At 35.4% G+C, this 14,935-nt stretch overlaps 2 protein-coding genes and 1 long non-coding RNA gene across 4 annotated transcripts; all 3 read left to right on the plus strand.

The window, feature by feature from the left end:
• Window positions 1-37: 37 nt before the first annotated feature.
• Window positions 38-4,835, plus strand: LOC112007004 (FACT complex subunit SPT16). 2 transcript variants are annotated; one of them, XM_024039324.2, is made up of 5 exons: window positions 38-357; window positions 650-724; window positions 907-1,004; window positions 1,164-1,267; window positions 1,358-4,835. In XM_024039324.2, exon 5 carries the CDS (start codon window positions 1,385-1,387, stop codon window positions 4,595-4,597), a length of 3,213 nt encoding a protein of 1,070 aa, XP_023895092.2. In that variant the 5' UTR covers window positions 38-357; window positions 650-724; window positions 907-1,004; window positions 1,164-1,267; window positions 1,358-1,384; the 3' UTR covers window positions 4,598-4,835. The 2 variants fall into 2 exon arrangements, with proteins under 2 accessions (XP_023895092.2, XP_065635325.1); XM_065779253.1 differs by lacking the exon at window positions 650-724.
• A 759-nt stretch (window positions 4,836-5,594) lies between these two features.
• On the plus strand, window positions 5,595-6,526 carry LOC112007003 (protein transport protein SEC24 A-like). Its single transcript, XM_065779237.1, has 3 exons — window positions 5,595-5,789; window positions 5,887-6,209; window positions 6,298-6,526. The coding sequence occupies exons 1-3, from the start codon at window positions 5,675-5,677 to the stop codon at window positions 6,445-6,447; spliced, it is 588 nt and encodes a 195-aa protein (XP_065635309.1). The 5' UTR covers window positions 5,595-5,674; the 3' UTR covers window positions 6,448-6,526.
• A 71-nt stretch (window positions 6,527-6,597) lies between these two features.
• Window positions 6,598-7,341, plus strand: LOC136070013 (uncharacterized). Its single transcript, XR_010631219.1, has 2 exons — window positions 6,598-6,717; window positions 6,949-7,341. It is a non-coding gene; the product is annotated as an uncharacterized LOC136070013 (long non-coding RNA).
• The last annotated feature ends 7,594 nt before the right edge of the window (window positions 7,342-14,935 follow it).

The following is a 14,935-nucleotide window of genomic DNA, read 5'->3' on the forward strand; positions in this document are numbered from 1 at the left end:
ATATAAATACCCCACAAACCCCCCAAAATTTCCATTTCTCTCTTCTCTCTCTCTCTCTGAAATTTTCTCTCTTCGAAATTTCTCTCTCTCTCTCTCTCACCGAAATCTCCTTCTCACTCCGATTCTCTCTCTCTGATATTCCATTTCGTCGATATTTCGGCCCTTTTGTTAAAAGCCAAAAGCTTGGCCCTAACCCTAAATAACCATTATTGTAAGATTCAAAATCACTATTATCATTGTTTTCCTTTTGTTATTGTTTATATAGCTTATTAGCCCTAGGGTTTCAACTTTAACCATAAGGTTCTGGTATTTCTGAACACGAAGATATTTGAAGAAGGTCTTCGAGTTCATCAAAATGTGAGTATTTCTAATTCTGCTTTTTTTGGGTTTTGTTTGATTTTATTTTTATTGTTTTTGGTTTCTTTAGGGTTTTTTTTTTTTTTTTGGTTTATTGAAGTTGCGGTGGAAACCCTAATTAGGGTTTTTAAAAATGGAGGGGTTTTGATTTTGGTTATATGTGTTTGGTTTCTTTGGGTTTTTTGGCGGTTTCTGTTACGCTAAACCCTAATTTCGGTGTGAATTTGTTTGTTTGGAACCCGAACCCTAACCCTAACCCTAACTTTGTTTTTTTGTGTTTTGTGTGTTGAAGATTGATTGGTTGAGCTGGAGTGTGAAGTTTGGGTCGAGCTTGGCTTCTGGGATTTGTTGAAGCTGGTTTGTGAAGGTTTGGGGAATGTGAGTGTTTTTGGGTTCGATTTTTTTGGTTTTAGGGGTTTCTGGAGGGTTTCGAAGTTGCTGGAACCCTAATTTGGTGGTTTTTCTGGGATTCTGTTTTGTGGGTTTTTGTGGGTCTGTTTTGTTGTGTTCGAAATCCTAACCCTAGCTTTGTTATTTTGTGTGTTTCAGTGTGTTTGGCATACCCAGAGTATGAACTTCAACTCGAATCAGCTTTGAAGAACAAGCACTTGATCTGAAGAGTGTTTGAGAGTCCTTGTGAAGTTCGAGTAAGTGAAGTCTTATGCTTCGATTTCTATCATCTTAGTGGGTTTTTGAAGCTTTTTGAAGTTGGTGAAACCTTAATTTAGGCTTTTAATTTAAATTTTTTTTATTATTATTTTAATGAATTTTGAAGTCTAACCCTAGCTTTAATTTATGTTCTGAAGATTGGTCAGAATACGAGTAGTACACAAGTTTAACCATAATTGGCATCATTATCTTGAGCTTGTCCTTCTAAGATCAAAGAGCTTCTTTGTGACTATCGAGATATGTAAGTTTTCTGCTTCAGTTTCATCTAATTTTAGGGTTTTTCAGTTAGTTGGTTTTAGTGTGTTGAATAATTTGCCATTACGTTTTGCAGCAAAGTTATCGGCCCTATACTTTGCTAATGGCTGATCAACGGAATGGAAGTGGGCAACCTTCTAATGGGAAGGCTAGTGCAGCAGCAAATTCTTATTCAATTGATTTGGATAAATTCACTACACGATTGAAGTCTCTATACTCACATTGGAATGACAACAAGGATGATATGTGGGGCAATTCTGATGTCCTTGCTATTGCCACGCCTCCCCCTTCAGATGATCTGCGGTACCTCAAGTCCTCGGCATTGAACATCTGGTTGCTGGGTTATGAGTTCCCAGAGACTATAATGGTTTTTATGAAAAAACAAATCCATTTTTTGTGTAGCCAAAAGAAGGTCTCTCTTCTTGAAGTTGTGAAGAAGTCTGCTAACGATGCTGTTGGTGTAGATGTTGTGATGCACGTGAAGGCAAAGAATGATGATGGAAGTGGTCTAATGGATGCTATATTCCGTGCTGTCCATGCTCAATCAAAAGTGGATGGCCTTGATACGCCACTGGTTGGGTATATTGCAAGGGAGACTCCTGAAGGGAAACTTTTGGAGTTGTGGGCAGAGAAACTAAAGAACGCAAATCTCCAGCTCGGTGATATTACTGGTGGGTTGTCTGATCTGTTTGCTGTGAAGGACAAGGATGAGATTATGTGTGTCAAGAAAGCTGCTTACTTGTCTGCTCATGTGATGAAGAAAGTTGTAGTTCCAAAGCTTGAGAAAGTAATTGACGAGGAAAAGAAAGTCAGTCATTCCTCATTGATGGATGAGACTGAGAAGGCCATTTTGGAACCAACTAGAGCTGGTGTGAAGCTGAAGGCAGATAATATTGACATTTGCTATCCTCCAATTTTTCAGAGTGGAGGGGAATTTGATCTCAGACCTAGTGCTGCCAGTAATGATGAGATGTTGTACTATGACTCTGCCAGTGTTATCATATGTGCCATTGGATCACGATATAATAGTTACTGCTCAAACATTGCAAGAACATTCTTGATTGATGCCAACCACCTTCAAAGCAAGGCTTATGAGGTTCTTCTTAAGGCCCAAGAAGCTGCGATAAGTGCATTGAAGCCTGGTAACAAGGTCAGCGCTGCATATCAAGCTGCCATTTCTGTAGTTGAGGCAGATGCTCCTGAGTTAGTTGCAAATTTGACAAAATCTGCTGGGACAGGAATTGGTCTTGAATTTCGTGAGTCGGGGTTGACTATCAATGCCAAAAATGATCGAGTGGTGAAAGTAGGAATGATATTTAATGTGTCAATTGGTTTTCAGAACTTGCAGACACAGACCAAGAACCTGAAAAATCAAAATTTCTCCCTGCTGCTTGCTGATACAGTTGTTGTCTCTGATGAAAAGACAGAGTTGGTGACTTTAGCAAGCTCTAAAGCCGTTAAGGATGTGGCTTACTCTTTCAATGAGGAGGAGGAAGAAGAAGAAAAGCCTAAAGCTAAAAAAGCTAAAACTGAGACTAATGGCGCTGAGGCCTTATCGTCTAAGACAACACTCAGGTCAGATGTTAATGAGATCTCAAAGGAGGAACTACGAAGGCAGCATCAGGCAGAACTTGCCCGACAGAAAAATGAAGAAACTGCCCGGCGTCTAGCTGGTGGTGGACCTGGGGCTGGGGACAAAAATGCTGCTGTGAAGGCTTCAACTGAATTGACTGCCTATAAGAATGTGAATGATCTCCCCCCTCCAAGAGATTTGATGATTCAGATTGACCAGAAGAATGAAGCTGTTCTTCTGCCTGTTTATGGAAGTATGGTCCCTTTTCATGTGGCTACCATCAGGACAGTTTCTAGCCAGCAGGACACCAATCGAACTTGTTATATCAGAATAATCTTTAATGTGCCTGGAACCCCTTTCAATACTCAAGATGCGAACTCATTGAAATTCCCAGGGGCTATATATCTGAAGGAGGTTTCATTCCGCTCCAAGGACCCAAGGCACATAAGTGAAGTGGTACAGCAGATCAAAACGCTCCGGCGGCATGTTATGGCTAGGGAGTCAGAAAGAGCTGAGAGGGCAACTTTGGTTACTCAGGAGAAACTTCAACTAGCTGGTAACAGATTTAAGCCAATTAGATTGACTGACCTTTGGATCCGTCCTGTTTTTGGTGGCCGTGGAAGGAAGATACCTGGTACGCTTGAAGCTCACGTGAATGGGTTTCGTTTTTCAACTACAAGGCAAGATGAGCGTGTGGATATTATGTTTGCGAACATCAAGCATGCATTTTTCCAGCCTGCAGAAAATGAGATGATCACTCTGCTCCACTTTCATTTGCACAACCACATAATGGTGGGTAACAAGAAAACCAAGGATGTACAGTTTTATGTTGAGGTGATGGATGTGGTCCAGACCTTGGGAGGTGGAAGGAGATCTGCTTATGACCCAGATGAGATTGAAGAAGAGCAACGGGAGAGGGACAGGAAGAATAAAATTAACACAGATTTTCAGAGCTTTGTGACTCGGGTGAATGATCTCTGGGGGCAGCCTCAATTTAGTGGCCTTGACCTTGAGTTTGATCAGCCTCTAAGAGAGCTTGGCTTCCATGGGGTTCCCTTCAAATCCTCAGCATATATTATCCCATCTTCCACCTGCCTTGTGGAACTGATAGAGACTCCTTTCCTGGTTGTCACTCTATGCGAGATTGAGATTGTGAATCTGGAGAGAGTTGGACTTGGACAGAAGAACTTTGATATGACGATTGTATTCAAGGATTTTAAGCGAGATGTTCTTCGGATTGATTCCATCCCTTCCACAGCGCTTGATGGCATTAAGGAATGGCTGGACACAACAGACATCAAGTATTATGAGAGCAGGTTGAATCTAAACTGGCGTCAGATACTGAAGACAATCACTGATGACCCACAGAGCTTCATAGATGAAGGGGGTTGGGAATTTTTGAATTTGGAAGCTTCTGATTCAGAATCTGAGAACTCAGAGGATTCAGACAAGGGTTATGAGCCATCGGATGTGGAGCCTGAATCGGACACAGAGGAGGAAGATTCTGACAGTGCGTCTTTGGTGGAGTCTGAGGAGGATGAAGAGGAGGATTCAGAACCAGACTCAGAGGAAGAGAAAGGAAAAACGTGGGAAGAGTTGGAGAGGGAAGCAAGCAATGCAGACAGAGAGTTTGGGGATGAGTCAGACAGTGAGGAGGAGAGGAAGAGAAGGAAAGCAAAGGTCTTTGGGAAGTCTCGAGCTGGCCCTAGTAGCAGTGTCCCCAAGAGGGCCAAGTTACGATAGATTTGATAGGAAATCTCTTGTTTCTTAGTCTTTTGTTTTTGTGGTTCAGCAACCAGCAGCTGCTTTTGCTGCAGAATGCAGTTGTCTGACTTTAGCTTGGAATTGTTATTTCTTACTAGTTTATTTCGAGGATTTCTTTCTTATGGCACTAAATAGCTTATCTAGAAGACAGGATCTTTTATTGTAAATTGGTTCCATCTCTTTGCTAGAAGTAAAATGATCTCTTTTGGCCGTGTTAGTTCTGATGTTCTATTGCCATGATTAACTGATGAGCTCCCCTTACCCTCTTAAAATTTTGGGTAAAATACTTTTTTGCTTCTTAAACTTTACTAAAAGTTTTTTTTTTCATCTCTAAACATTAAGAAGTTCATTTTTCATTCCTAAATTATTGAAAAATTTCATCTTTCATCCCTAAACTATTAAAAATATTTTATTTATGCCCTTAAACTTTATTAAAAGTTTGTTTTTCATTCTTAAATTATTGAAAAAAGTTCATTTTTCATTTTTATTTTTGTCTCTAAACTATTGAAAAAAACTCTTTACAAAGTTTAAGGATGAAAAAATAACTTTTTAAAGTTTAGGGACAAAAAAAAAAATAGTATTTTACCCTAAAATTTTCTTAAGAGATCCTTTGAAACAAGAAAAGTCATTAGTGGTAACTGTATGCTTTCAGCAAACTTGAACTTGATGATTTTTGTGCTGAAATTCATGTTCCTGGGTATTTGAGTGATTGTTTTAGTCAGTTATTCATTGTAACCTTCTTTCACAATTTCTGCAAACTATGAATTGCATGGTTTCCTTCTTGTGATAATCATGTTCCTTGATATTTAGGAGACTTTTAAAGTCAGATTTCATCTCTTAGGCTTTAAATAAAAAATTGGCTAGCATTTTTTTTTTAAAGCTTGATCTTCCCTATTTCATTTGATATTTACTGGGACATTATTTCTCAGTATGGCCGTATGCATGACTCTTTGACTTTCTACAGTGTTAGGTGTCCCATTAGTTACTGTTATTTTGTATTCATAAGACATTCAAGTTATCAAGGTGTCCTTAACAAATAAATAGATATACTGCATCATGTGGAGAAGGCGTATTAGAGTACACACAGCAGCTGCACCAGTGGTTGCAGATCTCGTAGAGATGTATTGCCAGGCTGATGTTGGTGCCTTTGTTTCTGTGTTTAGCAGGCTAGGTACAATAAAACAGGTCCCTTCTTCTGGTGATGTCGTGTGATTGTGGATCTTGATTTTTTTTTTCTTTTATATAATATTTATTGAAATAACTTGCAGCCATTGAGAAAACGTTGTCCAGTAAACTGGAAGACGCACGAAACTCAGTGCAACTAAGAATTGTTAAAGCCCTTAAAGAGTATCGAAATCTTTATGCTGTGCAACATCGCTTAGGAGACAGGATAATATTTCCAGAGTCTCTGAAATTCTTGCCTTTGTACGGATTAGCACTTTGTAGATCCACACCTCTTCGGGGAGGATATGCTGATGCTCCACTTGATGAATGCTGTTCAGCAGGTTACACAATGATGACTCTACCAGTAAAGAAATTGTTGAAGCTTCTATATTCTAGCTTAATACGACTGGATGAGTATCTTTTGAAAGTAATGAATTACTGGATTCACTTATGCACTTGTGATGATTTTTATATTAGAACATCCTCAGAATTGGTTTTACTTCTCACGTTTGCAGGCATCTGCTCAAGTCGATGACTTCAAAAACCCTGAGAAAAGATTACCACTGGCTGCTGAGAACTTAGATTCCAGAGGCCTTTATTTATATGATAATGTTTTTTGCTTTAATACATGGTTTGGTAGAGCTCTTTCACCTGATGTGCCATGAATTTACTTGGTGCAGACTTTGCAGCGGAATTGTCAAAGGTATGGTGGATCCATCAAAAAGAAAAAAAAGATAGTGTGTGATAGGCTGTAAAATAAAATAATATAAAATAAAGCCTTGTGATGGTAATCAGTAATCACCCCCCCCCNCTCCGATCTTGTTGAGGACCAGATGGTGGGTGCTAATGGTTATGTAGATTGGATTCTACAAATACACCGGCAAGTTCAGCAAAATCCATAGTATACCAAGTTCAGCAATTTTTGTAATATATAGGTAATGAATTCTTCTGTTAATTTTGGGTCTACTTGGGACGTTGCTTCAGAATGTTTTCAATTAGGAACTATGGTGTGTCAAATCATTTAGGTTGTGTTTTAGGATTACAATTATAAACAGCTTATTGAGAACATCTCTGTTTGAAAATACTTCTAAAATTTTTTTTAAAAAAAACTCTGTGAAAGTAATGATTTTCATGTTCTAATGTCTTCCTTGACTTGAATTCTGCAGGGGGCTTAACATGCTTGTTCTGTGCCTCGCCCATACATTGATGGAACGTTTCATTCAGTATAATTATCAGTTTGAATACTGGTCACCAGACGTCGAACAATTTCTTTGTCCATCACAGGATGTAATAATTAGGGGATTTTAGTTAGTGATATAATCTTGTGCTTCTTGCCTTTAAATTGAGAAGAAAAATAGAAGAAAATTTTTTTTTTGAATGTGATATCTTAACTACTTTGGCTTCTTTTTCTTTCTTTTTTTTTTTTTTTTATTTTATTTTATTTTAAATTTTCTAGTTTGTGTTGTATTGTTTGGAAGAGATGCAAAGTTTCTTCATTAAATTATTGGGTTTTGTTCTGTTACAATGATAACATTTGAAGAAACATTCGTTTCCTTATCTTTGGCTTAGCATGAATCTACTTCTCCTGTGCTCTGCATGTCTTGGTATTTTGCATGGCTCCAAACCATCAGGTAGGTTGGTTTGTGAATAACCTGATTGGCAACCCAAGATGAATATTCAGCTGCTCCTCCCCTTAAATTCCAAAATGGGTCTTTGAAAGTTGCTATGCTTCATTAATCTGTCAGTAAGGAACTTGGTTGGTTCTTTGCTATTGAAAAGCTCAATATCAGTTTTGAAGGTGCTAGCCAACCAGTTGATACGGTTAGTCACAGGGACAATCTTCATCAACTAAAATAACGAACCAGTAATCTAAGTAAGTAATGTTATCTGAATGTCTAATCTCCTAAAGGGGAAAAAAATCATTGTAGAATTTATTGAATCTAGATAAATCGATGCACCACTTGATTCGAACTAACAATTAAATAAAGCAGACCAGTTTGAGTAGTCAATGGTCCTAATGAGTCCATGTTGATAAGGCTGAAGATCTTTAATTAGGTAGATCGTCCAACTTCTAGCTCAAGGCGGATAAAAGCAACTGTAAAACAAAATATTGGATTGTTACATTTTTGGGGGTGCTTGTACACTCCCATAGAATTGGATTAGATGCATAAACACTGACTATCTGATTCTCCAACAAATCTACTAATGAACTATTTCTATAGTATGAGTATGCATAACATCACTAATATTCAATTTAGCTTGAATTCTTGACAAAGCAACACCAAATTTTTTGGTTCTGAGGATCTTCCATAATGGCAAAGATCAATTAGTCCTTATGAAAGATGCTAGATGCAAACTGCTACTTTTCTTGAAGGCATTCAAAATGAAAACCAGCTGTTAGCAGCTGGGTCTCTGATATCTTGCTATGAAGATGTTATGCAGGGGTGGCTCAATAGTAGAAGCAACTTATGCCATTACCTAAGGCTCCCAAGTGATAGAAGGCCCCCAAAATCAAGCCCCAGGTCAACAAAATATAAAAATATAATCTCAAATATTAGTCAATACTTATCTAATACTATATTTAAAAAACAAAGACCGGTAGAAGAAAATTTTGGATTATTAATTAGCTTGGAGAGTAGTATTAATTAAGCCCCTAAATTAAGCCAAAACATAAAAATTTCAATCTCAATATGCGTGTGTTTTGTTTGATTCTCTCTTTCAAACGGTTAGAATTCTTCAGAATTTTAGACTAACTTGAGTCTCCTAGACACACTAAAAAGTAAAAACATAAACCAAACTCTCTCTATCTCTCCAAAACTCCTAAACTAAAATTGATTACCTGAAGAGGTTGAAATATTCTCCTAAATAATCAAAAATTGCCGCTAGATCTTCCGTCTCTACCTAAAATGGTAGTCAGTTACAAACAGCTCCCTCGACAATCAACTATCCCTTGAAGACGTAAAACAAAGCCTCTCCTATTATAAAAAATTTTCTACCTTTTTGTGACATAGCTTTCTTATTTTACTTTCCCTAGTTTATTTAGAAAAGAATGGGAAAAGGAAGAAAATTTTTTTTTTTTCTTTTTTAAAGAACATGGTAGAGGTTCTCTAGGTTTTTGAGGCAAATGTTTGGTAAAGAGTAAAGACTCCTCTAGATTTATCGTTTTGTTCTTTTTTATTTTTTTAAATCATAAATTTTTATTTTAAAATATAAAGAAAATTCTAACCCTAGCTACATAATTCGTTGTTTCTTGGTCCAATTAGGCCTTATTTAATCTTTATTTTTTGAAAAGTATTTATTCTATTTGATTTTATTAAATAAATATGTGAATTTGGTTTAAAAAAATTTAATTTTTTTTAAAAAACCAAATCTCAAAACAGATCTCTAGATTAATTTGTCACTAGCAATAAAAAAATATAACTAAAAATTCAATTAAAAATCTTACAAATGAACAATAAATCTATAAAAATAGAGTTAGAAGATAATAATGAAATAATTGCACTTATTATCAATTAAAAAGAATATTCTAAAAGAAGTTGAATACAAAAACTTAATTAATAATTTTGCATCTTAGCAAGAAAAAATTTAAATAAAATTTTTTTATATAAAATTAATAATATAAAGTAGATATTTAAACAGTAAGAAAACCCCATTTAAAAGTTTTGCTTAAGGCCCCAAAATACCTTAGGCCAGCCCTGATGTTATGACTGAGCTGAAAATAACAAATTCATCTTTGTGGTTGAAGGAGCACAAGGCTTATGAATTATGATCTTCATCACACACACACACACACACACATTGCTCCTCCAGTACTTTGTTGACAGTCTAGCTTTTGCTAAGAGCTTGCAAGATGAGAGATGCTTGGTTTTGAATCAGGAGAAACTTTTGATCTGGATTCTCAGGAGCAGAGTCCATGTAAGAATTGAGTTGGATTCTCGGGACAAAATGGAAATCAAGGTTTGTGAAGTGTCTTTGGAACAGTTGATGGGTTCATGAAATGACATTGAGGGCAGTGTTCCTCACACAGTTCAACTTCAAGCCTTCATCTTTCAATTATCACAAAGAATACACTGTAGTTTTTTCTTCTCGGTCTATGTTTTTGTTTTAGATTTAATTTTTAAAGTGCATCTTTCTGTCACGTCAGATTCTCGAGATGCTTGCACTTATCAAGTTTCTGACTCAGATTCTCACGCTTGCAGAGGTTGCTGAAAATGTTTTCTATTGTCACTATTCCTCGAAAAAAAAAAAATTTCAAATCCAATCTGCCGAGTAACTGGACTAGGTTCTCATTAGTGGAGTTCTTTTAATTTTTTTTGTGAGAGGTCCTAAAGAACAAAAATATCTAAGAATAGTCTTGATTTCTTAAGTTTTCCTGCTTTCTCAAAGTGAGCACATGAAAAATGTTTAATTTCTAGTGCGAATTTGTTAACATTATTAGCCTTTTTCACAAAATAAAAAGCTTTGCCCGATGTATTGTTGTCTCTAGCCATCAAGTTGATCTTGGATTGTATAGGTAATCATACAAATCTGACTAGTCAAGAAGAATTCCTAACTATTGAAATGGATTTCACATGAACCATAATCAGTCAAGATGAATATAGAATATAGTGTCGCAAAAATGTCCTCAGATTTGAGTCATTTGACAGAGAATACTTCCAGTACTAAATTGAAGAATGAAGAGGAAAAATCAGTAGTAACGACTCAAAGGATCGTTGGAAACTTTATCTGCTCTAACACACAATGATTTTCAACGGAAATCATGATATTCAAAAAGAGAAAGTGGTAAAATTGTCAAACAAGATGATCTTAGCATTTAAGAGGTGCCTTCAACTTCCTGCTAAACTAGCTCTAAAGCAAGTACAGAAGAAGCAGAAGAGGAAATGATAAAGTAGTTAAGTTGAGTGAAAGCATGCACATGGTCTAATAGTTATAAAGATATACATTATTTTTTCGCAATTCTATTTTTTATTGTAAAATGTGTTTTTATATCTGTTAAATATTTGATATAATTTGGTATTAAACATGTTTAAATCTATATTTTTCAACCCGTTATATGACGATTAACAAGTCATTGACTCATTAAAAAAATTTTGTCATTAAAACTACACATGAAATGTGTCTTTAGTTGCCATATAATGTGTTAAAACAAGGTAGCTTTAAATATGTTTGGAGTCTAACTTATTTCTCCAAGTTTTGGATCATTCATGTTTTTGAAAATTTCATTAGTTCAATTGAAAGATTTTTTACTTACTTTAGCATAAAATTTGATAATTTGTGTTTAAAATAAAATTTTTTAAGATTTTGACTATGAAAATGGAAAAAATGAATTTTTTATGAAAGATCGCCGTCAAAAATAATTTTGATTGAAAATACTAAAATATATATATATATATATTTTTGGTTCGGTGTGTGTATATATATAACTTATCAAATAAAAAAGTCTGTATATATATATGTGTGTATATGTAATAAAAAGCGCGCGTGTGTGTATATATGTGTGTGTGGGTGTGGAAGTTGTCTTGATAAATATATTAGCGTCGCAGCTTGGCCCCCCCAAACAAAAATTCCTGGCTCCGCCCCTGCTCTTAAACCTTCATGTGTAAAGGGAATTAAATGTTTTGTCATTTGGGCTGATGAGGAAATTGATGGTAGCATAAGAATAAATCATTGCAAGGTTTGAGAAATGGAAGATATCAAAGAGACTGTCTGAGATATTATGCAGTGCATATATGGGAGATGATGATATATTATGGTTTGCGTCAGCAGAGGCTTGTACATTAGCATTAAGCCAGGCAGCTGAGGATGTTACTTCGGGAGAATCTGATGTCATGCCACTAATGCTGCTACATTGTTAAGTTCTTTTAAGTTTATGAACCTAAATTTATTTTTGTTCTAGATAGGTCAAAATATTCAGTGTTCTTTTTCCCTGTAATCTGTTGCATTCTAAACACAGCATCTGATGCTGGGATTTATCACATTGTGACCACCACATGATATGAATGAAATGGATTCTTTCAAGGACATTGATATGATGGAACCAGAACCAGCTCCTTTTGAAGTGGCCTAGAAAGACAGGAATTCCACACTCTGATTTTTTTTTTTTTTTTTTTTTACTCTTGAGAATTATTGTTATGAAGCTTCATCAGAGGGTTTCAGTTTTCACTAATTTTCTTTAAAATAGTAGATTGTCATCTTTTTTCATTACTCTAGGATTATGCTTAACTGTGAACATCAATGATGTCTAGAGTTATCACCTTTTGCAACAATGTTGGATAACATAATCTTGGCTGATTGATTCTATTCTGAATCAAGCAAACTGTTGATGCTTGTGTTGCTGAGGCTTTGCCTAGACTTATTTCTGATGTCAGGCTGACAACACCAGTATTTACTTTGAAGCAAGGAATAATACTCACTTTTGAACTTGTTCTCTCTTTATTATCAATGTCTAATCAGATGAGGGGGACTAGCACTAATTTGTCCCTTATTATTAGATCAAGAAACTAAATGTTCAGTAGAATCTGTAGGACTCACATTATTTTCATTATTAATTGACAAATGATTTGTTTAATTTCTCAAAATCCATTTGGATCTCCAAGGACTGGAACTGCAGAGTAGAATATAACATGAATATTTTCCATTTGGGTCTCCTATTGTTTTCCACTTGAGTAAACTATGCAATCATTTAACATGAAAGTATGCAAGACAAAAGCCTCAATTTTTTTTCTTTATTGTGTCCATTAGGCTACATAACTAGAGGCAGCTCTTTCTCATCACTAAAACCCCCTTCCCTTGCTGTAAGGTTGTGAATAAAAAATTGGATCCAAAGTTCAAACCTTCTTGCCTGACAACAAACAACCTTTACCAGCTAAGGATAGAAGATTTAGGACGTAAGATCAACTAGGTTGCAATAGAGATGATTGCGTTTTTACTTTCTCATTAACCAATTCAATGTGTACATCTTTGAAATTTTCTTTAACTAGATTAAAAAGTTCATATAAACTGTATATGTGCATGCCATGTTAGACTTCTCATTGTTGACTTAATCTTTTGGTTCCATTCTTGCGTCAGTACTGAACAAGTCTTGATTGAAATTGAATACTTTGTTAATGGCAAGTTCCCTGTATTGATCATTTTCTCTCCATGAAATGACAAATGTGATAATTGTGAAATAATAGGATCATTTAGTCTTTGACATATATGCATTTAAAAAAAAAATTTAAAAACCTTTCAACTGCTACTTTTTTAAATACTCTATTATTGACATAAGGGATAAAAGGGACTGTCTATAATTGATGAACTGTCACCTAGTACTGGAGAAAGTATATGTTGTTACAGGAATACCAACTCAGCATCCAAGTTAGGGTGCTTGTTGGATACAATGTCTTTTACCAATGGTCTCTCCATTTGCAGTATTCCTACACTTACTCTGCACATGACCAACAAGAGGATGTTGCTTCACAAGATGAGACCCCAAAAATACATAAGGATAGAGATACATAAAGCATCACAAAAAGGACCTTCAATTTTTTCTATTATAACTGATCACTTTTTATGCACTTAGTTATCATGGAAGAGAAAATAGCAATTAAACTGGGGGTAATGAAAATTTTGAAGTTTACTAAATTGCTTGGCAGCCCAAGGATAAGACAGGAATGCCATGACCATATGGCATATCTTGAATTAGTACTGTATGCAGTAATCAAATAAGGTGATATGGAATCATAATATTGAAATTTTGGATTTTTACTCTCTCTTAAAGAATAACTTGTTAACTGTCCTTCTGGTTTTGTTGTTTGCTTACTAGCTGCTGGGTAGTTCTTGAGTAAGCGAAAGAAAAAGTACAAGGCTATGAAGGATCTTATAATGTCTTCAAAGACTACAGTGAGATTCTCTCCTAAAAGTTCTGTGGGAAAATTGTTCTTGGACATAAACAACCATGATTGCCCAAAAGATTGAGAGGGAAGAAAATTATGTGACCTCTTTTGCTTCTCATATTGCTTCAAGTATTACCTTGTATATCTTAGTAGCTACCAAGAATGATAGCTTAATGGTAACTTCTGTAGAAAATTTTAGGGTCTTTAACTGAGCATTTGAACATGGAACTTGGATATTGGATTGGTAAGTCTATACACAGCTAAACTACATGGCTACTGAGCTGTTGACTAACATGAAACACAACGTACATACTACATACTAATGATGATTAAACTATCATACAATTCCAATAATGTATAAAAAGAAGCAGCAAAATTCTAGCTATCATCTTATGGTAATGCTAATATTCCTAGCTGGGGCTAGCTAGGGTTTCTTGCTGCCTGACATGTCAAGCCAAGAAACAGTAGTCAAATGTCTTGCAAGTTTTGTGGAGCAAATTCTGAATGTGAAAGGAATAGGATAAGGAGCTACTTTGTCACTTAAGACTTTGGAGTTATCAACAATGTTAAATCACCATATATGCATTAGATTTGAATATCAATAATTATTAAGTGCCATATTGCCTACTATTCAGACATGCCAGAGATGCACCGCCACTGCCATTAGAAGCGTTGATAACTTGATATCCTCTTGAACGAAGAAAATTGACTATGTTAGAGACACAATATTTTTTTACACTTGTTAAGATGATAAGCTGTGTTTATTAGAGAATTCTCTCTTTCATACGGATAAGCCAGACACTTTTTATTATACACTAATTATAATGAGTCGCGTCAACAATTGTGAAAAAAATTGTGAACGTTTTGCTGTCCTTTGGAATAAAAACAAATAAAGAACATTGAGGCTCTTTCTTTATTAGTGGGGGGGTGGAAGACTAGTTAAAATTTGACAGCTTGTTTGTTTTTTTACCAGTATTTTCTTTGTTTTATGTTGTGTCTGCTGGCCCCACTTTCCTAATCATTACCTAATTTTCCTTATTCTTTTAGTGAAATCATAAAATAGTATTATATAATAATTTTTTTTAAAGACCAAGTTTTCAATTTTGGACTTGTTATATGTCACCAAAAAATAATCAACATAAAAATATATAAAGACAATGACCATAATCATCCAATATAGATCCTCAAAAAAAAAAAAAAAAAAAAGCCATCCAATAATATATTCTCCATTTGGTTCATCCACAGCGCCAATTTGCCTAATTTTCTTTATCATTATCAT

The sequence above is a fragment of the Quercus suber genome, unplaced genomic scaffold (genome assembly GCF_002906115.3).
Source record: "Quercus suber isolate HL8 unplaced genomic scaffold, Cork oak 2.0 scaffold_203, whole genome shotgun sequence".
Classification (NCBI taxonomy): domain Eukaryota; kingdom Viridiplantae; phylum Streptophyta; class Magnoliopsida; order Fagales; family Fagaceae; genus Quercus; species Quercus suber.